General features: G+C 42.0%; 1 protein-coding gene across 1 annotated transcript; it reads left to right on the top strand.

The window, feature by feature from the left end:
* Positions 1–7310: 7310 nt before the first annotated feature.
* On the top strand, positions 7311–24530 carry TNS4 (tensin 4). The gene is made up of 13 exons (XM_044296344.1): positions 7311–7465; positions 8543–9057; positions 10427–10814; positions 10913–11304; positions 11392–11478; positions 12726–12839; positions 15843–15935; positions 16019–16096; positions 16381–16449; positions 16983–17151; positions 17249–17317; positions 21652–21678; positions 22875–24530. The coding sequence occupies exons 2-13, from the start codon at positions 8580–8582 to the stop codon at positions 23014–23016; spliced, it is 2106 nt and encodes a 701-aa protein (XP_044152279.1). The 5' UTR covers positions 7311–7465; positions 8543–8579; the 3' UTR covers positions 23017–24530.
* Positions 24531–26181: the final 1651 nt, after the last annotated feature.

Below are 26181 nucleotides of genomic sequence, written 5' to 3'. Positions count from 1 at the left end.
AGGGCCTGCTGCTTCCCCTTACAGAGGGTAAGCTACTCCGCACAACCTGTCCCCAAGGAGGGGAAGGCTAGACTGCCTTCACTAACCAAAACTCCTGGAATGGCTGGAATGGAACTAGAAGGCTACTCTCCAGGGAAACTAACTCTGCCACTGTTGCCGCCATCTGCTGTTGAACCAGGCACATTACACTTTAACATCACAAAGTAAGAAATAGATGTACACATTTTGCAGGACATGGCAATAAGTATGCAGGGTGACACAAAGTACACCATTAGAGATAATGGGGGTCAGACAAAGGTGGTAATGCCACTCTGGCGAGTTACACATATTAAGGGCATACAATTTATGACCCAGACTCCCAGCTATATTGAAATCCAAATAAAAGAAGCTAACCACCTCCTCCTTCACTGATTGACTCCTTCCCTCATACACATTCAATAGCGGTTGGCTGAAAGCTCGTTTGGCTGAGATATATTCCAAAGGAACTCCCCATTCACATGCACCCTCGAATTAGCTGCAAGATACTTCTGGTACCGGCTTATCACCCCTAAGAACAAAGAAAATTCAATACTCCAAATCCTTTTTTTTCCCGACATGTGCCAATCAAATATCTGCTGGGCATTTTATACATTTTAGATTGTCTGCCGATTCTTCTGAAATGGCAGATTATGGGGCTGATTATCAGGGATGAACTTTCATAACTTTCCAGAGAATCAGCCAGTGTAAAGGTGCCGCAGATCACCAGGCGAATGAGCACCTCAACCATGGTTTCTGGGCAGCACATTGTGCTGTTTGAATAGTGTTCTGCTGCCCAGAAACAATAAATCTGTATGAGGATGAGTGATGGCAGTTGCAATCCCTTATGCCAATACAATGGAGGTGATTGCTGCATCCTCCACTGATGAGTAGGCGGTAATCGGGAAGGAATGCTTTGGTCTAATGTATATGACCACCTTAATAAGGAAATGTGTGAATAAACATTTCCCTCAGTTCAGCTATTGTCCTGAAAATCTGCTTGTGAGGACTAATATCGGAAACTGAACTTCCCCTTTAAGTGATGTCAGACGTTAATGTATGTGAACACCCTTGTGGGTGGCTATCAGCTCCAATACTCTATATTGATAGAGCCCTAGCTGTGTCATAACATCTGGATGTGTCACGCTGTTATGATTTTGTATGTATTGTTTCTTGGTTACTATGACATTGAGCGTCTATACGTTCTGCAGAAACTAATAAGCTATCGTCTGAAGGCTCTTATCTTTCCACTAAGATTTACTATCGTCACGTACACACACTGTTATTATATTTGCTTATTTCAGGTGTTTCTGAGCTATTTTGGTCATCTACACAAATAATGATTTGTAATTTGCCACACAGGCCCTACAGAAGACGACCCTGATGTACCTCCCATCTATGCCCTTTGAAACGACCCTTGGACTAATCCTCCAACTCAGTGTTTTGCCAGGATGGCAGTTCTTCTAGGAAGGCCTACAGAAGGTCTTGCAAGTAGCTGTAACCTTGGGCCCATGGGTGGCAATTTTTATAATACAGTATATTATGCACAGTAGCTCACAAAGTTAACACTAGTACCTTGTAACATTCAGGTCCTCAGTTGGTGTAACTACAGTCATAGCAGACACAGTAGGTGCTATAGTCCCCAGAAGATCCACTCAAGTGAAGAATTGTTGATCCTTTTTATGAGGAATACATAATGTTTGCTTTCTGCTGTCCACCTCTGCTATGTGGGTTCTTTTCTGTGTAGATTTTCTGATATAGGACTATTATCCAGTCAGTTTAGTTTGATTCCAGGACACTGTCAGCATAGAGAAGATATGTTCTCCCTGTGTTTGTGTGGGGATCTTCAGGGTTTCTCAGTTTTCTTCCACACCCAAACTACGTCTGTAGGTTAACTGGTCTCTATCAAATTTGACCTAGTATGCATGTGCCTGACATCTACTGGAGACATGGACCATCATGAGTAATTACAGACTGTGTACAGGCACCATGTCATGTGTTGGTGTGCTACATGAATAGTGGCAAATAAAATAAAATAAATTGCTTAGGAATGTCCTTCCCATCTGTTCTAAATCAATGACTCACTTTGTTCCAATAAGACAATCTCTGTTCATATTCACTATCGAGGACATAATCATATCGGTTCCAAAGGGCCTTCTGCCACATAAACCAGTATTATATGTCAAGCTTAGGTGGAGGCCCTATTACCGATTTTGCACTGGGGCCCTGCTTCTCGAGCTACCTATCACATGGCTGACCATTCATTTGGCTACAGAGAAAATCCCACTTCCCCAATGATGTCAGCTGATCACCAGAAGTTTCAAAAGCCTGACCTACAGTAATCATCTGATTGCCGGGTCTGTTTATAAAAACAGCTAGTCCTGAAAACCCATTCAATAGTATCATTCTGCCAAAATACAGAAGTAGAAGTGAGTAATATTGTGTTGCATTCATATGCTTTTCCAACTCCACCCAAAACCATTTATTTTGGTTTTGGGTGGAGATATATATACGTAAAGAAGAGAAGTGGGTAATGGGAGCAATGTCATGAGTTTATTCCTCAGCACTGCAGTCTTACAAGAAACCTAAGATTGCCTAGAGGGGCAGGATACAGACATTATTTCTTGTCAAGTACTACAAAGAGTCTTTTTTTTGGTGGGTTATTGGAGTGGTTAATACTAATACACTTCAGCACTGGGGTCCTGCATTTGAATTTGATTTAGATAACATCTGCATGTGCAGAGTGCCAAAGGGGAGGCGCAGGGCAGAGAGGATAGTAGTGGTGGTTATGGTCATGAGATGGGTAGTAGTACTCACAGTTCACAGTGGCGGTCCTCATTTTGGCGCTCCCTAGGTTATGCACAGTGCATGGAGGGCACATCCTTTGCCTCTCTTTCTGAACAATTAGCAACCCTTCCAAGATAACCACAGACATGTAGTTCTGTTCTTGGTAATCCTTTCTGCAGTTCCCTGGCTGAGAGGTGCAGAATTGAGAAAGGGTGTTTGGACTTGGCCCTTGCACATGTAGGTCTTTTCTGTGGCTCTGCTCTGCTCAGACTGACTAACCAGGAGACGGACCAAGTCCACCACCCTTACAACCTAACCAGATTTGCCAGTATTCACTATATACTGCCCTTACATTGCTATTAGGTATAAATGAACCCTTTTAGCAGTGATTAACCCTTTGCAGTAGTCCTCTGGGGCAGAAGTTGGATTGTTCTCTTGCGGAGGTGTAATTTGACAGGGGGCCCATAAAAAGTTGCCTTTCTGCATATGGCTACAACCATGCGTACAGTTGCTCAACCGTACAATAGTGAGGTGTGTGATGTATTCCATGTTACGCCCATATAACAAGATAGCCTCCTCATCTAGTATTATAACATTATGAGATGTACTAGTAGCATGCTTCTGTCTACCAGCCAATCATTGCTCATTGTATTACAGTCAGTTGTCGCCATCTCTACGTTTGACATGCAGTCATACAATGTAGTCTCAGTCTTCCTTTCTGTACATGATACTATCACACAGTTGTGTTATGATGCACTTTATGCCTCTCTTACTGGATGTGACATAGTCACACTACTATGTTATATTCTGGAATACAACACTATATATTACATTATTATACAGTCACCTTCCTTCCTTACTGGACATGACATGGTCACTTTAGTGTGTCATATTACATTGCAAACACAGTCTTGTAGAGTATATACCGGATATAAATTTTAAGTTTTTCGGATTTGTTTACACAGCCCTATGAAGAGCCATAATAACCAACAATAAAACAAGTAGATCAGGATTCGTTTAAATGGTCTTTATGGGAGGGCGATTCAATACTAAGATCATTATTCCCCCATGAAAGATCCAATCCGATGACACATGAGCGCTTGCAAAATTATAGGCTAATTGGTGTGGTGAGGTGAGGTGTATTTCTTAGAGCACTGAATGCCAGTAATTGTTGAAGGGGGCACTATCTGTGTGGTACTAGCATTTTCAGGGGGACTGTTTCTGCAGTATAGGATTCGGGAGCACAGCGGGCACAATATTGGGGGTGGCAGGATAGGGTGTTGAGAAGGTGTGAGTGATGGAAAAGTAGGAAACTAAGATGTCTGTTTGTTAAACACCGTAGAGACGAGATGACAAAATAAATCATCATGGTGGTCTGGTCCGAATGGAGAACATGAGGAAAGAGAACATTTACATCAGAGGAGATGTCAATGGATGTAAGAGGTACAGTACAGACCAAAAGTTTGGACACACCTTCTCATTCAAAGAGTTTTCTTTGTTTTCATGACTATGAAAATTGTAGATTCACACTGAAGGCATCACAACTATGAATTAACACATGTGGAATTATATACATAACAAAAAAGTGTGAAACAACTGAAAATATGTAATATTCTATGTTCTTCAAAGTAGCCACCTTTTGCTTTGATTACTGCTTTGCACACTCTTGGCATTCTCTTGATGAGCTTCAAGACTGAAACAGTCTTGAAGGAGTTCCCAGAGATGCTTAGCACTTGTTGGCCCTTTTGCCTTCACTCTGCGGTCCAGCTCACCCCAAATCATCTCGATTGGGTTCAGGTCTGGTGACTGTGGAGGCCAGGTCATCTGGCGCAGCACCCCATCACTCTCCATCATGGTCAAATAGCCCTTACACAGCCTGGAGGTGTGTTTGGGGTCACTGTCCTGTTGCAAAATAAATGATGGTCCAACTAAACGCAAACCGGATGGAATAGCATGCATCTGCAAGATGCTGTGTGCAGTGTCAGTGCAGTGTCAGTGCAGTGCAAGGTGCAGTGTCACCAGCAAAGCACCCCCACACTATCACACCTCCTCCTCCATGCTTCACGGTGGGAACCAGGCATGTAGAGTCCATCCGTTCACCTTTTCTGCGTCGCACAAAGACACAGTGGTTGGAACCAAAGATCTCAAATTTGGACTCATCAGACCGAAGCACAGATTTCCACTAGTCTAATGTCCATTCCTTGTGTTCTTTAGCCCAAACAAGTCTCTTCTGCTTGTTGCCTGTCCTTAGCAGTGGTTTTCTAGCAGATATTCTACCATGAAGACCTGATTCCCACAGTCTCCTCTTAACAGTTGTTCTAGAGATGTGTCTGCTGCTAGAACTCTCTGTATGGCATTGACCTGGTCTCTAATCTGAGCTGCTGTTAACCTGCGATTTCTGAGGCTGGTGACTCGGATAAACTTATCCTCTGCAGCAGAGGTGACTCTTGGTCTTCCTTTCCTGGGGCGGTCCGCATGTGAGCCAGTTTCTTTGTAGCGCTTGATGGTTTTTGTGACTGCACTTGGGGACACTTTCAAAGTTTTCCCAATTTTTCGGACTGACTGACCTTCATTTCTTAAAGTAATGATGGCCACTCGTTTTTCTTTACTTAGCTGCTTTTTTCTTGCCATAATACAAATTCTAACAGTCTATTCAGTAGGACTATCAGCTGTGTATCCACCTGACTTCTCCACAAGGCAACTGATGGTCCCAACCCCAATTATAAGGCAAGAAATCCCACTTATTAAACCTGACAGGGCACACCTGTGAAGTGAAAACCATTTCAGGTGACTACCTCTTGAAGCTCATCAAGAGAATGCCAAGAGTGTGCAAAGCAGTAATCAAAGCAAAAGGTGGCTACTTTGAAGAACCTAGAATATGACATATTTTCAGTTGTTTCCCACTTTTTTGTTATGTATATAATTCCACATGTGTTAATTCATAGTTTTGATGCCTTCAGTGTGAATCTACAATTTTCATAGTCATAAAAATAAAGAAAACTCTTTGAATGAGAAGGTGTGTCCAAACCTTTGGTCTGTACTGTATGTGGTGCTGTATCACCCTGTATGTATTGTAGGGCTGCATGTTTTCTAAGTATGTCTTTAACAGTAGGGCTGGAGGGAGGGGTTATGTTGAGAATTTGTCAAGGGGGGCGCTGTTTCAATTTTTGCCTCAGGCAGAAAAAAAAGCTAGGTGCACCCCTGCCCCTGGCCACAAAGCATTGAGGGAAGGGGGCCCAAGCTGAACTCTTGCACCAGGGCCCATGAGTCTTTACCTACACCCCTGCCAATGATCAACTAAGCAGAGTTTCCAATCATCGACCAGTGTAATATTCCTTTTTTGATACAGTATAATAAAGGCCCTTTTACACGGGTTGATGGTTGGAAATGAACTTTAGTGGAATATTATAAAACACCACACTGATAGGCCGACAAATGTGCAACCGTTTGTCATCTGATTGGATATTTATGGGAATGAATGATCGTAGTAATGGATTGCACTCCTATAAAGGCTCCTTAAATGATTGCTGATCGACTTGTTTTATCTGCGCTCGTTATGGTGCTGCATTGGCCTCTGTAAAAGGACTCTAAAACTTAAAATGATAATAAATAAAAGGGGATATATAAAAGGAGTTCATCAGATTAGAATAGACCATCAATGTGTGATTGCCAGGGGTCTGAAACTACACCCCATCAGCCAGTGTGATGCGGCCCTTTCTCTGCTCTTCCAGATGCAGAAATGCATGCCAGGGACACTCAATACAATCAATTCTGTGTCCATATTATAGTGCCATACAATGGCTAAATGATATATACTACTATAAAGTGTCCATATAACACTCTCATGTATTTCCCATAGAATTCTGCAATTCGGTTATAAAAAAAAACTTAAAAAAACATACAATACCTTAATACTACTCCCATACTGAGTTCACCTAAGGGCTCATGCACATGACCGTAAGTATTTTGCGGTCCGCAAAAAAACAGATCCGTAATAAAATACGGATGACATCCGTGTGAATTCCGTATTTTGAAGAACGGAACAGCTGGCCCCTAATAGAACAGTACTATGCGGACAATAATAGGACATGTTCTGTTATTTTGTGGAACGGACATACGGACATATGGAAACGGAATGCACACGGACACTGAGTAACTTCCGTGTTTTTTTTTTGCGGACCCATTGAAATGAATGGTTCCGCATACGGTCCGTAGAAAAAAGCGGAACAGTGACAGGAAAGAAAATATGTTTGTGCGCATGAGCCCTAATACTGCATACAGAACACACATAATGCCACCATACAGTGCCCAGTTATGCAGTATCCAAATCCAGTCCAGTCCTCTGGGAAATGGCCCCCTAACTGTACTGGGCAGGTTACTGTCGCTGTGTATTTTCTGTGATTGTTTCCATGCAGTCTGAATTGCACAGGACAGGAATCGGACGTCACAAAGTGCAGATGTTTCACACCTTCTCCATCAGCAGAGGGGTGTAGTCAAGTGTCGCCTACAGGCATAAGGAAGAGTCAGACTGTAGGAGGAAAAGTTAACACTTTCCTTTCATCCAAACTTCTGCCTCTATATATAACCTGCAGACAGGGCACTCTCAGAAAAGTTATAGACAGCCACTGCTTAACACTGAACATACAGCTCAAGCGATATCAAGGTAGGATTATTTATTGTACTGTGTGATATGGTTATATAGAATACGATATAGATACTGCCATGTATGTCTTAGGTACAGTTACATTAGGAACTTTGCTCAAGGCTGTCATTATCATTATAGTTGTGTATACATGGATCAATTGTATTAATGTATTGATTGCTTTATAAAAGAATTATATGATTAATTACAGCAAAATCCCAATGATCTGGAAATGTATGTGATGCTGTACCACAGGATTCCCGAATTTACAATAATAATAATAATCTCTATTTATTAAGAACCGACATGTTCAACTGCACTGTATAATTAGATCTATCTATCTATCTATCTATCTAAAGGATCTATCTATCTCAATTCTATCTATCTGTGGCTCGCCAGCCTACAGGGTAGGTGGTGTGGGGGTGAAGAGAATAGGAGTGGTGGTGGTGGCAATGATGGTGGTTGTAGTCGTCATGGTAACTATTCCCACTTCAGCACTCCCTGAACTGCTTGTGCACTGAAAATGAAAAGAGGGGTGTCTCCTTTTCTTCCCCTCGGGGCACACCTTGGACTTTGGGGTCTCCTGCCTGGTGGTGGCTGGGGTGCCCTTGATGAATAGGTAGTGGGGTGAAATTCAGGAGAACAGGGGAGGTAGGACGGATATGGAGACCTACAATATTACTGTAATCTAGCCGGCCTGGTCATTGGTCTCCATATCCGTCCAGCCTCCGCAGTTCTCCTGCCTTGTACCCCACTACCCGTTCATCTAACATCAAGTGCACCCCAGCCACCATCAGACAGGAGACCCCAAAATCCAGGGTGTGCCCGTCCATTCAATGCACACACGGCCCAGGGAGTGCTGAAGCAGAATTAGACATGGTGACAACTACAACCACCCTCATTGCCACCGCCATCACTTCCAGTGTCTCCTCCCTCACAGGCCGGCGCGCCACAGATAGATTTACATGAGATACATAGATCCTGTAGATGATAGATACATAGATAGATAAAATATTTATACATTATTTTATAAGCAATTGGGAGGAAATTGCTGAATTTAGAATAATTTCTAATGTGCTACGTTCTTTTCGCTTTTAGGATTAAGACTGCTCAGTAGAGGGGGAAAAAAAACACAATGTCTCAAGTGATCCCAAACCATGTTTTACGAGTTGGACAGACTGTCTGTATGGCACCTACAGATGAAACTAATAGCTTCAGACAAGTTGTTCATCCAAAAGGGATCTCAATTACCTCTAAATGTTCCTACTACACCTCAGAGAGCTATGTTGGACAGATGACGTCACAAGTAAATGGTCACAGGTTGGCTGACACCATTCCTTATTGCGGACAAGAATCTGTGAAGGTCCCACAGCCTTCATTAGGAAATAGTGGTATTAAATCAATGAATGTAAAGAAACCACCAGAGGCTGAGGTCTGCAATGGAGGAGACCCTTTATCCCCATCACTGGACATTTCCATAGATAATCTGAACCAGCTGATTTTGCAGTTGGATCCAACTTTCCAACCCTTGCCTGTCAACTCAGACTTGAATAAGAAAAAACGTGACCCTTCCCCTTGTAGACCAGTGACTACCAAGATCACCAGTCCTCCAGGTAAGAAAATTGCAAGGTAAGGGTAAATAGCAAGAACTATGCTGAATATTGGTTTCCAAATACTGTAGAAAGTGCCCCCTGAACCTTACAATACAATGCCAGTGTTGTAGCAACCCTTGTTTTAAAACTTTCCAAGACTTCACTATAGAACCATACTAAAACTGGTGCTTGTATACATAGTAAAGTCGTCCAAACCTGCTAATTTCAGCAAGGACAGGGAATTATCTTAGGTATATGAAGGTGTGCCAAACCAAATCTTTGAGAGCACATGCATGCTCAGCTCAGCCAAGCTAACCGTGTCTGTGGGGGTCAGGAGAAATAGCTGTTGGCTGAACAAGTGCTGGACCAACAGCTACTGAAAGAGTATGAGCACCTGTAGTGTCAGACATAGGAAAACATACTGGCCCATCAAGAGATTTAGTGAAATCATACATATCCGATACTTAAAATGTACAACCCAGGCCAAAACACACACTGGTAGCTCTCGCAAAGTGTTTGCAATCCTATTTCAGTCAACAAACACTGATCAAATTTATGCATGCTTTAGATAAGGAGAGCCCAGAAGGGAGATTTGCACTTTTTGGTTTTGTGCACATTGTAATGGACCCCCCTTGAGATGCCACCACTGAATTATAAATTTTATGTGGCTTCAGAAAAATGTTTTAATTTTACATTGACTACTAGTCTACTGCCAGACTCAACAAACAAATTATACAGCCTCCTGAGGGCTTGGCAGCAAATATGAGCAGAGGCGCAGTACTGACTTGTATTTGTGATCGTCATGAAATGCGATGCCTGCAAGGCTTGCTTGTTCTGATAAATCAGACCAGCCCAGTGAGGCAGCATAAAATATTTGCCTTTATGTCAAGAGCCTCAAGAGAGCCATCATATTCCAGGTTTATGCCTGCAGGAGCGGGAGTGGTCTGCGATCTCAAAGGATGTGTAGACTATATGTCTATGATGTGTATGATTAGTGTCATGAGCTTGAATGTTTACCTAAAGAAAACTAGAATTGGAGCTCTTACAATGAAAACATTGTAGTCAAGATTGTATGGATTTTGTAATAAATTCATTCAAGACTCCAAGTGTTTCCCTTAAAATACAAAGTTGTTCGCAAGAACTTCCACCCTATGACTAGAGTAAGTTGACTCAAAAAAATTGTAATACTAGTGGAGATCGAGCAGAGCCATGTAAATAAGATTTAGGTTGATCCTACTGAGATAAAGACCCATTAATGATTATGAGGCAACTGGAATTTACTACTTCAATGCTCCTTTTCTTTTGTTGTAGCAACTGCAAAACTGAAGGAAAAAAATCCTTAAACTCAAGCCAATGTCCAGAAGTTAACATATTGTTATTTTTTTCTTAGAGGTAAAGTGTATTGGAGTAAATCCACCAAGAGTGGTTTGTCATCATGAAAATATACAAAGATCTTCCAGTCCTACCCCAAGAGTTGAGGGCATCTTGATTGCTCGTGGAACAGAGTCAGAAAACATCAGCCCCAGTGGAAGCCTTATTTTTAGTGAGCCACGGTCACATACATCTCATGACCATTATCAACACCCATCAAATACAGGATTCTACCAAGCCACAGAGACCATTGCCATCCCACGTCAAAGGTCAAATCAGCAAAATCAGTTTATATCTACATCATATGGCTCAGATAACACGTACCATACAAGACCATCATTCTGCACCAGGGAGGCCTCCAACTTGTCCACCAGCCCTGCGTCAGACACCAGTTATATTTTGGGAAGGTAAGCAGCATACTTGAATGATAATGCTGCCCCACCAGTGACTGTTCCAGTATCATATTTCATATTTTTAACTATGTTTTTTTTCCTTGTTTAAACAGCACCCACTCTCTTCAGTATGATGATACTGATGGTCACTTCAATTCAAGGTTGTCAGAAAGTTCTTTTGGTTCTCAAGGTTCGTTTTCTAATTTACATAGCCCTGTGATCATGTCACCGGCCACACCTATAAATCACTTTGACCACAAAGGCAGTTTTGGCCATTTCAAGACATCTTCTACTTCTACAAAGAGCCATGCCAGCAGTTGCCCACCATCTGTCAACAACTCCACTATGGACATCCCTATCCTTCTTGTCAATGGGTGTCAATTCCCAGAAAAAGAGGACATCTCTCCAAAATCTGTTAGACAGTTGTCGGGTGGACACAAGCAAAGAGCATCTTCAGGTTTCAACAAAACCTCATCAGAATCCTCAATCCCAACATGTACCGATGGTAAGTGACACATTCTCTATTCTTGTTGATGCTCCAACTGCTAATAGTTGAGATTCCTGTGTTTTTATGTTTTTATTCTTTACATAGGTAGAAAAAAGGATGGACAGCCTGGCATGAAGTTTGTTATGGACACATCCAAGCAATGGTTTAAACCCAACTTGACAAGAGACCAAGGTACATTGACCGCTTTGTGGAATTATCACATCTTCTGCACTTCTGGTTGAAAAAGTTGAAGTACTGTACTGCAAGAATATTTTTAGTTCTGCATTTTCACACAGAATTCCAAGGGAAAAGGAAGTGAATAATGCCAAGAAAGCAGAATTTTACTTTCTGATGCTCTACACCAAGGCTATTTTGTGAATAGAAGGGCCATGACTAAGTCTTTCTCAGTAAATGTCAACTGGAGTTGTGAAAAAAAGCCACAAACTGTGATAAACTTCCTATTAAGTCAATTGGTTATGCCCAAACATTAACTAGAATCGTGATGCCCATTACATTTGTCATTATTTTAACCATTTATGTCCCCACCTAAGAATGCAGGACTATTATTCAGACCAGCAAAATGTTTGCAGACCAGTACCACTTATTCACATTGTATAATTTTGTAGGCTTAAATTAGATTTACTACCAAACAGAAGGCTATCATTCGGAACAGTGAATGAATATATGATAAACTAGACTTGACAAGTTTAACAAGATGTCTATTTATTGAAGCACCTATTAGTAGTGTTGAGCACGAATATTCAAATTATGAATATTTATCGTGAATATCGCAACTTTGAGAATTTGCAAATATTTAGAATATAATCCTATATATTCATTTTTCGAATATTCGCAATTTTTTTTACTCTAAAAATCGGCACTGTAATGATCGTGTAATATGCGAATATTACGTGATCAATACAGTCGCGGGTCAAAAAGGAATATATAGCACTATATTCAATATAGTGCTATATATACGTTTTTTAGAATATTCGTCATTTTTTTCCATCTGAAGTCATGATTCCATCCTTCTTAAGTTGCTTGACAAGCAACTTAAGCAGGAAGGAATCAAAACTTCAGATGGCAAAAAAATGAGGAATATAAAAAAAATGAATATATAGCGCTATATCAAATATAGTTCTATATATTCCTTTTTGACCCAAGCTTGTATTGATCGTGTAATATTTGCATATTACGCGATTATTACATTGCCAATTTTTCAAGTAAAAAAAATGAAGAATATAAAGAATTTTCGAATTTGCGAATATTCTCAGAATATTCTACAAAATATTCGCAAAATATAGCAAATTTGAATATGACCCCTACCGCTCATCACTACCTATTAGTGTCAAGGGAGCAGATGTCTTACCATAGATGTCCGAGAGACCTAGAAATGGTTAATGGAATCTAATCTTAGACTTTTTTTCATTTAATGACAGCCATTGAGTTACTGAAAGACAAAGAGCCTGGAACATTCATCATTCGAGACAGCACCTCATACCGTGGATGCTTTGGTTTAGCTGTGAAGGTTCCAGGAACGCCATTAAACACAGGTTGGTTTACTGCAGTGTGTCATTTATTTAAGATAGTCTCAGTATTCTATCTATTGGTCACTAAATCTTAAGTTTTTTAAATTAGACTACCTGGTTGACCATTTATGACAATGATACTTATAGATCCAATAATAATATATTCTTAATATATCTTTGCATATCTGTATGTCTCTAACACAGGGTGGAAAATTGACTGAACAGACAAAATGCTAAAGGGAATGTCCAACCACTAAATAATTTTTAAGAAACACATACAATGCAAGAAAATAATATTTAAAAAAATGTTATTCTCTGTAGGACTGCCAGAGATAACCAAGCTAGTGGGCTATCTCCTGCAGGCCCATAAAGTACAAATGGATCATCAGCAAGCATGTGCAACCTGTTGCTCCATTCATACAGGGTAGGTCATCCCCTTTTACCAATGGTCGGACGCTCTCAGTTAGATACATATGACTTAGGCCTCATGCACACGGCCATTGTTTTGGTTCGCATCTGAGCAGTTTTGGCGGCTCGGATGCGGACCCATTCACATCAATGGGGCTGCAAAATATGTGGACAGCACACGTTGCTCCGTTCCGTGGTCCTCGAAAAATATAACCTGTCCTACTCTTGTCCGCGCTTTGCGGACAAGAATAGGCAGTTATATTAAAAGCTGTCCATGCCGTTCCGCAAATTGCGGAACGCACACGGACGCCATCCGTGTTTTGCGTTTTCGCAGTTTGAGGACAACAAAACACACAACGGTCGTGTGCATGAGGCCTTATCCTGTGAATAGGGGATACATTTCTAACTTGGTACACCTTTAAGTGATTCGGGCTGCATGTAGCCTCCACTAGAGGGGGCTTATAAAATGGCTTACTGTTTAAAGCTTAAACTCAGTAATAAAGCAGTCAGTGTACAGAAAGTTTCTTAGCGCCCTCTAGTGGTGGCTGAAGGAAGCCAGAATTTAGTTCTTAACTTTTTGTCTATGCAGGGCATTTGGCTATCTGCATCAGAAAAACAGAACTGACCACTAATATAACATTTCTGATTATTATTACAAGTATTCTACTGGCTTTTTGGTGCTCTAGCTAAGCTTATAGCTGCACATTCTAGTAGCAGTTTCACTTTGAAGTCTGTACAAAGACTCTATTGTATTTTGAACTGATGTATCAGAACAAGTAATTTGAGTGGGATTTGTGCAGGTACAGTCAGATAACATTAGTCATTCCAGAGCTAGAATGGTAAAAGTTTAAGGAGGACTTTGGTAAAATGTCTTCATTGTATCAAACATGTGACTCACAATGTCTCACCCACTCATGGAAACTTGTCATGGTGGGAAGTAGGGAAAACCCCCCACCGTACAATGATGAATGGTGGGATAAGACACTAGGCCAGGAAACCAGGATAAGGGAAGCAGGTCACCTCCTAACGCCACCCTAATCCAATCCCTGACCTCCTACCTGTATCAGCCAGCCTTGATGGTAGGGGGGCTCATACTCCGGAACCTGGGCCCTTCTGACCCTAATGATCCCTGAAATAGGAGACAGGAATAAGAGGCAACCGGTTCATCCATGACACGGATGAACCGGAGTCTTCCACAGGCTTAGCAACAAAGGAAGGAAAAGCCAGTGAGCAAAAACAAGATTGGCGGATAAGCACCGAGCACAAACAACACACACTAGAAGAACAGCACATACCTGCCACAACAACTGGAGATTTGAACTGGAACCCATGCAAATGGACTGCAATCCAAACACCATCCCGGACTCAGTACGTACTGACACACATAGGAATCAGCACTCCAGCAATAGCTTACTAACATGACTTTTGGTTCCCCGTGCGGGGAACCCTGAGACCCCCTTTTCCGGAGGTTCAACACACAGGGAAACACCTTGCAACACCAAAAGACTAGACATGAAACAACAGCAAGACATACCCCACACTCTGAACACAATCCCACACAAAACATCAACACAGATAAGGTAGGGAACATGGAGGATAGAAAAGGGATGACAAACTATGTTCAACAAGGTGGCCCTCAAGCTGGACAGATGGAAATGTTCAGGATGGCAGCATAACTTCAGCTCCACCAGAAGCTGAAGTCAACTCAAACCACAGGCTCCAAACACAGTACTATAAGAGCCAAGAGGTCACACCCACACACCTTCACCCCATACACACCAGAAATGGGAAGGGAACCAGACTTAAAGGGAAAGTGTCCAAACATGCTACAAACTACACATTGCCACGAGCAACAAGCATGCACGGCTAACGTGTCACGGTCCACTAACATCAGACCATGATACAGCCGTGACAAAACTAGTCCATACTATATAGTGGCACCGCTACCATAGAAGTAAGAATTAAAGAAAAACTCACACCAGCCCAGCCGATGAGTGGTTACACTTTGGTGCACGGACCAGGTTCCAGCAACCACAGTACTCTAACAACAGAAATCCAGCACTCAAAGGTTAAAAGCATAACAACTGTCTTTGCAGTATGCCACTGGAGTGATTTTAACTGAAAATAAAGAAGTTATGGTATTAACCCTTGAGTGCTGGATTCCTGTTGTCGAAGATCATAGGAGTAAACCTTGAAGCCAGAGGTGTAACTTGAAGCTCCTGGGCTTCACTGCAAATTCTGTAAGAGGGCCTCCACTACCATGTGTCATTTATAATACTAGTGTCTTATTGTGTGGCAGAAGGACCTTCAGGCCCCCTCAGGCACCAGAACACAACCTTTATAGCTACATTTCAGCTATAGGCTTCTGTGGAGCCCATAAAGGGTAAGAGCCTACCTCAAGTTAGGCCATCCTACAGACATTATAATATTATAAGTGTACTATCACATAACAAGGGTGAAACTGGCCCAATGGCCCCACCATCCATACATTCATCAAATGAATTGAAGTTGGCGCAAACAGGCACCAGCTCCTACTGTTTCAGGATCCGCACTATGAGGGCTCAATTTTATTTTGGATTTAACTCCTCTTTCCTAAAGCAATATCTGCTTTCTTAACAGGTAATGTGACTAATGAACAGGTCCGACATTTTCTTATTGAATCATCTTCAAAAGGTGTCCACGTGAAAGGAGCCTCAGAGGAGCCATATTTTGGTAAGTATGAATGTGACCTGTCTGTGTAGTACACAGTATTGATGTAGACCATCTGTCTGAAGATGCATAATTTTTAATTATAGGAAGTCTCTCTGCATTGGTATATCAGCACACCATCACCCCCTTATCATTACCATGCAAGCTGCTCATTCCATTTAGAGGTAAATACTAATTACTGTTTCTGCTAATACAAATTATATTGTCTGTTTTAAAATTATTTAATAATATGAAGACTCATTTGTTGCTAATTTAAAAGAGTTGCATGAGATTAAAAACATGGTGGCTTTCTTCCAGAAACAACCGCACATGTTCAAGGGTTGTGTGTGATATTGCAGCTCAGCCTGTTCAGACCAACTATTAGTATTGGGAACAGGAGATGTATTCTGAATGTAAGATCTTAACTGATGAAAGTAAAGATCAGTCACCGTGCTTTTTCTTCTTGCAGCTCAAAATGATTGTGACAGCAGCCCAGATTTTTCTCCTGAGCGTGCTTGTGAATTCAAGACTTCAGCAGGTAAGTGGCAAGACCCATATGTGTGACCATGGTAATCTTCCTCTAATTCATAGAACCAGATATTTTTGGAACTCCATAGCGGTGAACAGAGGGTTGCCGCACATGCGTGGCTGCTCTCCATTCACCTCAGGGGCCCCATTCTGGAGATAGGCATGCCGCATACACTGCATGCTCTTCTTCACTTCAGAGGCCCTTTTCTGGAGATAGGAGCAGGTCCCAGAGGTGGGTGCTGCACCTATCTGACATTTATTGCATATCCTAACTAAAATGGGAAAAACCCTTTTAAGGAGCATTGATGAACAAGATTGTTTTTAATGCATAGTCAAGCTACTGTATGCCCATATCTAGTGCTTCCCAGTTTCAAGACTAGCACCAAGGGAATGTGGTTTTCATGTTTATGGGCACCATCACTTATCCCAAGTCAAGTAGTAGAAGGTTCTTTGGAGGGTTCTTTGGCTGTTTGGAAAATGTAAGACTCTCACCTAATGTCAGTAGGCTCCTTAAAAGTAACCTAACGTTTGTATTCCCTCCAGCATGCAACGTCTTGTATCTGAACTCGATCAGCACAGAGACCCTGACAGGATCCAGCGCTATCCAGAAATCTGTGACTACCACTCTTGAAAGGGCAGATGACATTGTCCCAACTATTGTGAACTTCAAAGCCTCAGACCAAGGAGTCACCTTGACTGATGTCCAGCGCAAGTAAGGATCTCACTAATTCACTCATTTAAATATTTCATGTCACTTTATTCCCCTGTTATTGTCCAGACTGACAAATCTCTTCACTTTCTTTTTTCAGAGTATTTTTCAGACGTCACTATCCTGCGCCAACCCTCAGCTTTTGCAGTGTGGATCCCGAGCACAGGAAGTAAGTGATAAAAAAATAAATAACTATGTATATATTGTAAAGTGTAATAAGGAATACATGAAATAGTGAGGACTATATATGTCAACCAGTATTAAAAAAGGCAGCAGGAAGGCTTGATTCAAATTTGCACCATGGCTTCCATTTATAACAGAATCCACAGTGCAGTGCACCAATAGTGCCAATGGATTCCATTCACAATGAAGTCCTATGGGGTTCTGTCAATGTGTCCATCATTTTGTCAACAACAATAGTGCTGCATTCGTTACGTCAAATCTGCCGAAATTTGCAAAGGAGACTCCAAACAGACCCTTGTTTGCAGCCTTTAGTCTAGTAACATCAGTTCACCAAGCCATGTGGAGTTACCAAAGCTCTACCTCTACACAGGGCTGGCCTGCGTTCACATGCCAGATCAAGATGTGTGAAGATGCTCTGCAAAACAGTGGGTTAACACTTGCGCCTCTATACCTGTAACACAGGAAGGAAACAAAAAATGAGTTGACTCCTATGTCTGTGCCATTCTGTGTTATACAGTGCATACATAATACGACCCTACTGTGCACAAGTAGTACAGCTATACAGGACCCAAATAAAACCACTATATAGTGCACGACTAACAGCACTGAATAATAAGTCATACAGTATGTAGTTAATACATCTTCAAATAAGACCTGTAATCCTTCCTGACATGTCTTTTATAGAAACTAATTGCATCTACCATGTAATAACAATCTATTCTTATGACTCTGTGGTGTGGCATTCCTTTATTATTCCTTCTAGAAGGAAGGACATGAACAAATTATTAGCAGTTTGCAATGAAGGTCCAGATGGGTGTAACTAGTTGGAGGGGGGGGGGTCCCTGCACAGTCTGACATTATCCAATCAGTGCTGGGCAGGGACACCCCCCCCCCCTCCCCAACTGTTAGCACCCATTTGGACCTTGATTGCAAACTGCTAGTAATTTGTTTATAACTTCTAGCAGGAATAATAAAGGAATGCCACATCACAGAGTCATAAGAATAGATGGTCCAGAGTTGTTATTACAAGGGGAATTTGCAACACGCTGTCCCCCAGCGACCCTATCGTGTCCCAGGTGTAGTAGGAATGCCGAGTGGTGTACTGTGGCCTAAATGTCTCTTTATGTCACGGTGCTCCTACCTGGATACTGCCGAACCCCAGGCTTTGGCTCCGAAGCACAAAATAAAGAGGGGGTTGACTTGAGGAATGATAGAAAGATTGAGTCCAGACCTTGTATGTAGTTGAACAGCAGCTTTACTTGAGTAAACGTTCACCAAAACTAATCTTCAAGCTTTGTCTTGGTCCCAGTAGGCTTTAGCATAAACTGGCAGGCAAACTCAACTCTGCTTTCTCTCTTTCTCTGCTTGCTTAATAACTTTGTTTACCTTCTTTAGGCTGCGCTAAATTCTGCTTTAGTCTGGTTTCTGTACTCCTGATCTGCTCTGGTATCTTTGGATGGCCCCTAATAAAACAGTCCTATCCTTGTCCGTAATACGGACAATAATAGGACATGTTCTATTTTTTTATGGAACGGAAATATGGACATACGGAAACGGAATGTACACTGAGTAACTTCCATTTTTTTGTGAACCCATTGAAATAAATGGTTCCATATACAGTCAGCAAAAAAAACGGAATTTATATGGAAAGAAAATACGTTTGTGTGCATGAGGTCTCTTGCTGATTTCTCTTATGGTGGCTGAAGAACTATTCCTCTGGCCCCTATGACTTCCAGACATCTTTCTTCGTGGCCAGCAGAGCTTAGGGTGCTCTGGCTGGCGTAGGTCTGCATGAGCATGCCTCTGCTCACCCTCCTCCTGTCTAGCTCAGAACTAGAACTAACTGGAACCTTCTGTCCCACCCTTCCAGCAGGAAGCAGGACTGGCCCACCTCTGCCCAGAGGGGGGAGAATGGAATGGCGAGTTCCATTCTGTCTAACTATAACTCTGCCATTTGCACTGCCACCTGCTAGTGAACAAGGCACATTACATGTAATAAACAGTTACATAACAAGATTAGGAATGCACAGTGTAGAGAACCTGGACAAAATATATAAGATGGCATTTAGGTTAGACCATTAAAGATAGTAGCAGGGTGTAGGAGTCATATCACCACTCCAGGGTGTTACAGATTCAAGTAGATGCTAAAACAATCAGGTCAAGAGAGGTTACAAGTCCTCCTTAAAATCAGTATTCAATGCTTTCGCAAATTCCCAGAGAGGAACTTAATATTTCAACACTGGACTCCTGCAGGAAATGACATTGGCACATATCTATCTGCCTTGTCATAAAAGAAACTTTAGCTGGATAAGTGCTGAAAACCCCAATGGTCTCGAGTATTAGGGACAAATAATTACTGGATAAACAAACCTGCTTCTAAGAAGTGAGTCTAAGAAAGGAGTGGTGCTGATAGACACGGATAACTGAGATATGGGTCACTGATGGGGTATGAGGCAACAATGGGGTATGTGGCAAGAGTTGGATGACGGTTTTGAAATGAGCAACAATATTTGCCTTAAAAAACTGAACCTAGAGGTATAATTATGATGATGGGGTTAGCAGCTCTGGGTTGTAATCTGAGGAACTTGCTGGGGCATGGTAAGGGTGGAGTCCACCACATTACACTACATTAAACAAAGAATAGCTGGAAGGAAAGTGAATGAACAAGCTGTGACTAATACCACCGCCAGACTGTGTGCAGAACACTTCACTGCCCTGCCTCACGTCCCCATTCCATTACGTTATGTCACCCAAAGTTATGACACATGGGGCATAGCATGACGGTGGAAATGGGAATGTTGCTATTCCAAGGATGTAGAGAAAAATAACATGCACTGTCAGCAATTTCTTAGTGTCATTTGTTCCTGAGAAAACCAGATGACAATCAATATGGCTACCATAACAGCCCTGAATGGCATATTTGCCCAGTTAAGTGCAGTGGTGCGCCCCTCTTTAGTATCACTACATTGTTAAATTTGTCTTTCAGATCTCTAAAGTTTTCCATACATATTAGATAAAAATTGTCCAGACTTGCCGATTGACCTCGATTTTAGGTCTGTGAGGGCTTCCCAATGATCCATAAACTGCAAATGTTGGGGGAAAGTCATTAGGATAAGCCATTACCCGAAGGGCCAGGGAGTGGGACTCCCCTCATTGACATAAACATGCACTCTTGGCTGGGCTGAGTTTGCATAATAATGGTGGAGTTGGGATAAAAGAGGGCTAGACCTCCTTGAAGAGGTTGTCCAGCTTTGATTTTTTTTTTATTTCAACCCCAGCTTGCTGTACCTGTGGAATAAAATATGCTCCCCTGCTCGCTGTCTCCTTTCACTGGTATTATGGTCCCCAACTTTTGATCCTCCAAACGGACAGGGTCACAAGAGCTGCGTCAGCCAATGACTGGCCTTAGTGGTGATGTGTCCCCAAGCAGCACATCAATGCTGGGTCACGTGCTGTGCGGGGACATGTCACCGCTGAGGCCAGTCTTTGTTTTAGCACATGTGACCCCATTTATTGGGAAGTTTACAGGATGGGAACTGGAAGAGAAGGGAGCTGGAGGCCTGGAACAGAGCGACAGGGAGCATGTAATCATGTTTTTTTCCCACTGGGATTCATATTAAATTTTTTTTTTTTAAAAAGCTGGACACCCCCTTTAAGCTTTGCAATTTTTGCAAAGTATACAAAGTTAGATTTGTGGAGATCTGAAAGGTGCTATAACTTTATTACATACGTTCGTCCTTTCAGCTGATGTGAGGACAGAACATACACTATATCCCATCCAAGTCTATGTACGTATTGCGTCCATGTAGAATCCATTAAAGGGGTGATCCGTGTTTAGAGCTGAACCCAGACATACCCTTTCTTCACCCCTGCAGCGACTCTGAGTGTAGCATCGAAGCGGAGGCTGTCCGCCTAGCAGTGTTCCTGGTGACGTCCCCAACACTAATGGGCGGTCTTTAGCGCTGTCCTATCCTGCTTTTCAGGTTAGGGCATCGCTAAAGACCGCCCGTTAGTGCCGGTGATGTCACCGGGCTCACTGCTAAGTGGAAGCCTCTGCCTAGCATACTGTGGGAAAGCCCAGTAAGTCACCGGATATGAAGAAAAAGCCCTTGACCTGTGCTATGCAATGTTACAATGCTCCACTCAGAGGGGCTGGAGGGATGAAGAAGGGGTTATGTGAAAGTTCAGCTCTGAACCCTGACACAGATGCACAGATCCTCTCTATAGCCAGGCGATTTTACATGATGTCATTCTTCCTAGCTGACAGTAGAGGGAGCTATTTGACCTGTCATACTTACATATATGTGTGTTTTATTTCAGGTGGCAGAAACAGTGCAGACCTTCTAGGTAAGACATTGTGCGGATTAGGCTGCAGAACCTTTCTCTTGCTTCACAACTAGACAAGCAATGAAAATAGCTTAGGATTGGGTTGGACTGTTTTGGTCATTTCTTTTTAAATATAGACTGGAGTTGGCTTGTGGGACAAATATGAGCAACTAACCCCATGACAAGATTTAGACAATACAAGCTACAGAGACCATCATGCATAAATTTTGGAAGAGGGGCAATCGATTCTTAGCGTGTACTTAACATGATACAGGATTTATGGCCTACACACTGTGCGGGTTTCTTAGATCCCCTAAGACTAAAGGGGCAACCCTGATACCTCCTGACTGATACCTCCTGACTGATACCTCCTGACTGATAGCCCCTGACTGATAGCCCCTGGCTGATAGCCCCTGACTGATACCTCCTGACTGATACCTCCTGAAACCTCCTGACTGATAGCTGCTGATTGATAGATGCTGACTGATAGCCCCTGATTGATATCTTCTGACTGATAGCTGCTGACTGAAACCTCCTGACTGATAGCCCCTGATAGCTCATGACTGATAGCTACTGACTGATAGCCCCTGACGGATACCTCCTGACTGATAGCCCCTGATACCTCCTGACTGATAGCTGCTGACTCAGCCCCTGACTGATACCCCCTGAATGATAGCCCCTGATACCTCCTGACTGATAGCTGCTGACTGATAGCTGCTGACTCATAGCCCCTGACTGATACCTCCTGACTGATAGCCCCTGATACCTCCTGACTGATAGCTGCTGACTGATAGCCGCTGACTGATGGCCCCTGACTGATGGCCCCTGACTGATACTCCTTGACTGATACTCCTTGACTGATACTCCTTGACTGATACTCCCTGACTGATAGCCTCGATACCTCCTGACTTTCATATACAGCAGTACAACTGAGCAGATTCCCCTTTCAGGTGCTGCTATATTTCCCTATTACGATGCTAGCTTTCCTTAATAATTTTTCTTAATGTTATTAATGTGGCGCCTATTTAAAATTTCAATAAAAAAAAAATAAATGCCAATCACAGTCTATGGAGAAGTGTGACACTGTTCCTGAATAAAAAGATCCTTCTTTCTAACGTTGGACAACCCCTTTACACACAGTATTTGTCCTTATAGAAGGGGAATATCTGTCCCTTCTATTTTTGTATTTTTAGATTAAACTCTCATTTCTCTTTTAGGATTTTTGCTTTTGTGGCTAAGAATCCAACGGATCCTTCAGACAACGTGTGCCATGTGTTTGCTGAGTATGACGCCATTCAACCTGCCTCACCACTGATTAGTTATCTGACAAACTTGATACAGCAGCAGGAGAGGGTGTAATTCCTGCCTCCTCCACCAGAGGTGTTGCCATTGCTTATATCCAGGGCTATCCGTATATTACTAAAGAACTGAAAAATATGGTATCCAAAACGTTGTGGATACTGGACCTGGCCTGCTGATCTTCAGGACTACTCATCCATAGTTGCTAGTCTATGAACTTTTATAATATCTTTATTTATGGTCGCGTATAGTGGAAGCTATCATACATGGAGTGAACCAATAGTCCTACAGTTTGGAAGTTGGAGATATCACTTTCTGTTTTATGGTAATGTGATGGAACTGTTTTGTGGGCCTGAATGTTTCTCTTTACTGTAGAGAATTTTAAGGCACATATTTAATTTGGTATAATTGTGAATGAAAACATTTTACAAAAGAAAAAATGCTCTCTCTCTCTCTCTCTCTATATATATATATATATATATATTATTGTAGGAGACACTGGCTATATGTTCAAGAAACTAGAGGAGCACATAGTACTCAGCATGTATAAAAGTGTAGGAACAACACAATAGTTTGGCCCATGGCAGCCATTAATGGTTCCTCGTCGGTTCATCTCATCTGGGTTGAGATCTTATTGGTTGCCATAGACAACACATTTTTAAAAGGGTTTTATCTTTACATTAATACTTAGGTATTGTAGAAGCAATGTACGGTCTTCTCATAGCAGGATTTTTTTTAAAGGGATAGTTACAGTATTTGAAGGGTTTGTACAAAAGCTAAAGTACAATGTAGAACAAAAGTGTTGTCTGCTTTACACAAATTCTTCTTAAGATGCCGTGCACATGGTGACCCATGTTTTAGTTTGGTGTTGTACAGAGTTGTAATAGGGCAGCTATAGAGGAGCATGGGGTTTCACTGTACCACATAAGAACCCCACATGCTGTAATATAGAGTTATCCCAAAGCCTCTAGGGATGAATATCTCTGAGATATGGAGCATCATATGGTGGTGCATGGAGTCCCTGAAGCCCTGTGGTCCCACTAGGAGTCTGTGTGTAGCCTCCAAATACATCTACCGACTCGGCTGGCCTGGCAGCTTTCTCCCTATTTGTGTATAGGGATTATAACTAGCTGGGTGGGGAAAAGCTGGCTCTTTTTGAAACTTTTCAGAGTAATACATATTTGTTTGTAACCAGGGAGCTTGTCTGGATTTCGTGCTGCCCATGGTTCAGGCATCACAAATCTCCTGACAGGTTCCCTTTAAGAGACTTGCTTATCATTTTTATATTTTATTTGCCTCTATGCACTTTGTCCATGTTGGACTGGATTTATATTATTTATATTTTTGTATTCTGTAAAATATTTTTAAAGCTTTAATTAAAACATTATTTCATCCATGTGAATGATTGTATATATTGTAGGGCCAATAAATTCATGCCTAGAAAGCTTAGGGCCTCTGCCTACCTACCTGCCATGTTTGGAGGTCCAAATCATCTGATTGTTTTGATGTCTACTGCATAGACCTGTACTGAGTAATCACTAGTTACTAAACATGTATTAAACTGCTATAGTTTATGTTTTTCTTTCTTGTGCTCATATCTGTTTGGGTATTTTTTTTTTTCGCTTTTACCAACTGGATGCACTCTCCTGACAGCCTAGCTGTGGAGTTTATTTGGTTTGAAAATGTAGGCCCATCAGTTCTTGAAGTGATGTATAACAAAATTTATAACAAGGACTACCCTATCTTGCATAGTTTATAGTACAGGCCTCTTCATTTGGGACAGACTTCTTTTGGGTTCCTTAAGGCTCCAGAACCTCCAAGGTGACTGCAATCTCTGCACTAGTGGGGTAATACCCAATTAAAAAAAGTACCAGGACTATACGGTCTGAGACAGCATAGGCTGATCTAGCAGCATGGAGGAGCTAGCATCATAAATGGTGCTATAAATGGAAGTGGATCTATAAACAGAGGTGGAGTCATGTGGGAGCATCATATTTGTGGGAATGCTCATGAAAATAAAGGATGTTGTTATGTACTATATGGTATGAAACCACATAGTAGCTCCATACAGTGACTATATTGTGATGAATACTAGTTCCACACAGGTGTTTTGAGGACGGTATGAGAGATTGCACTACAGTTACATCTAGTGACTCATAAGTTGTTGTCTTCTCTGATTGTAGACGTTTTCCTCCCTTTTCTTCTCTGCGTGGCCCAAACCGCTATGATGGCTACTCTTCATGAATACACAGTTAACTGCCTCTTGCTTCTGCAGCCATTTCCAGACCCCAGGGCACAGACACAACTAGGTCACAGTGACCTATAGTGCTTAGCGAGGATCCTGAGGTCGGGGAACCCAGTAAGGGCTCATGCACATGACCGTGATCAGCTTGGGGAAACACTGTCCGTGACCCAAACTAACTGTATTATAGTAATTTATGATATCTGATAAAGTGAGTACACTGCAATAGCCCCACAATCAGATACAAACGGACTGTATCATACATTACTATGATGCAGTCAGTTTTAGTCAGGGGAGCCATGGTCGGCCTGGGGGATGTGTACGAAACATGGACCATGTTTATCGGGCCGTTATGGTCATGTGAATGAGCCCTAAGGGTCAATGTTTTGATATGATCTTTAGTGTGCTGTGTGGATCTCAGAGTCAGGGAATCCAGTAAGGGTCAGTATTCTAACAAAGTAAGTAGGTTCAACATTTTAGGTTGCTTCTGTCCCTTATGGCTTTCTTGAATCCCTTAAATTTTTCATCAGATTCAGTCTTGTGACCATGGTCTACAAGATAGCTGAAGTTTCTATGTGATTGACCTTACTGTTTACCTCTAAGGTGAAGTGTGCTCACTACCAAATAACACATGTTCAAATCGCAAAAAAGGTCCTGGGTAATCCCTTATGCCTCCCTGTTTCTCATACAGATTGCTGCTCATGCCTTCCTGTGTAACACACACTGATGGTCTCTGCTCTAAGAAAGACTGCTCCAAATGCCCTCTCTATCAAATAGACTGTTCTCACAATCTCTGTATCATAAGCTGGTCCCCATGCCACATGTCTCAGGCTGTTCCTCGTGGCTCCTCTTTCACACAGGCTGCTCCCCATGCCCCTTCCTTTCTTACAGGGTGCACCATATGATGTCTTAATTTAAAAAAAACTACTGTTTTGTGTATGCAGGTGTATATGTCTCCATGGATTCATACTACAGCACTGTAC

Source organism: Bufo gargarizans, chromosome 6 (assembly GCF_014858855.1).
Source record: "Bufo gargarizans isolate SCDJY-AF-19 chromosome 6, ASM1485885v1, whole genome shotgun sequence".
NCBI classification, from domain to species: domain Eukaryota; kingdom Metazoa; phylum Chordata; class Amphibia; order Anura; family Bufonidae; genus Bufo; species Bufo gargarizans.
The sequence above is the reverse complement of the archived record's forward strand: the minus strand, read 5'-3'. Positions and strand labels throughout refer to the sequence as shown.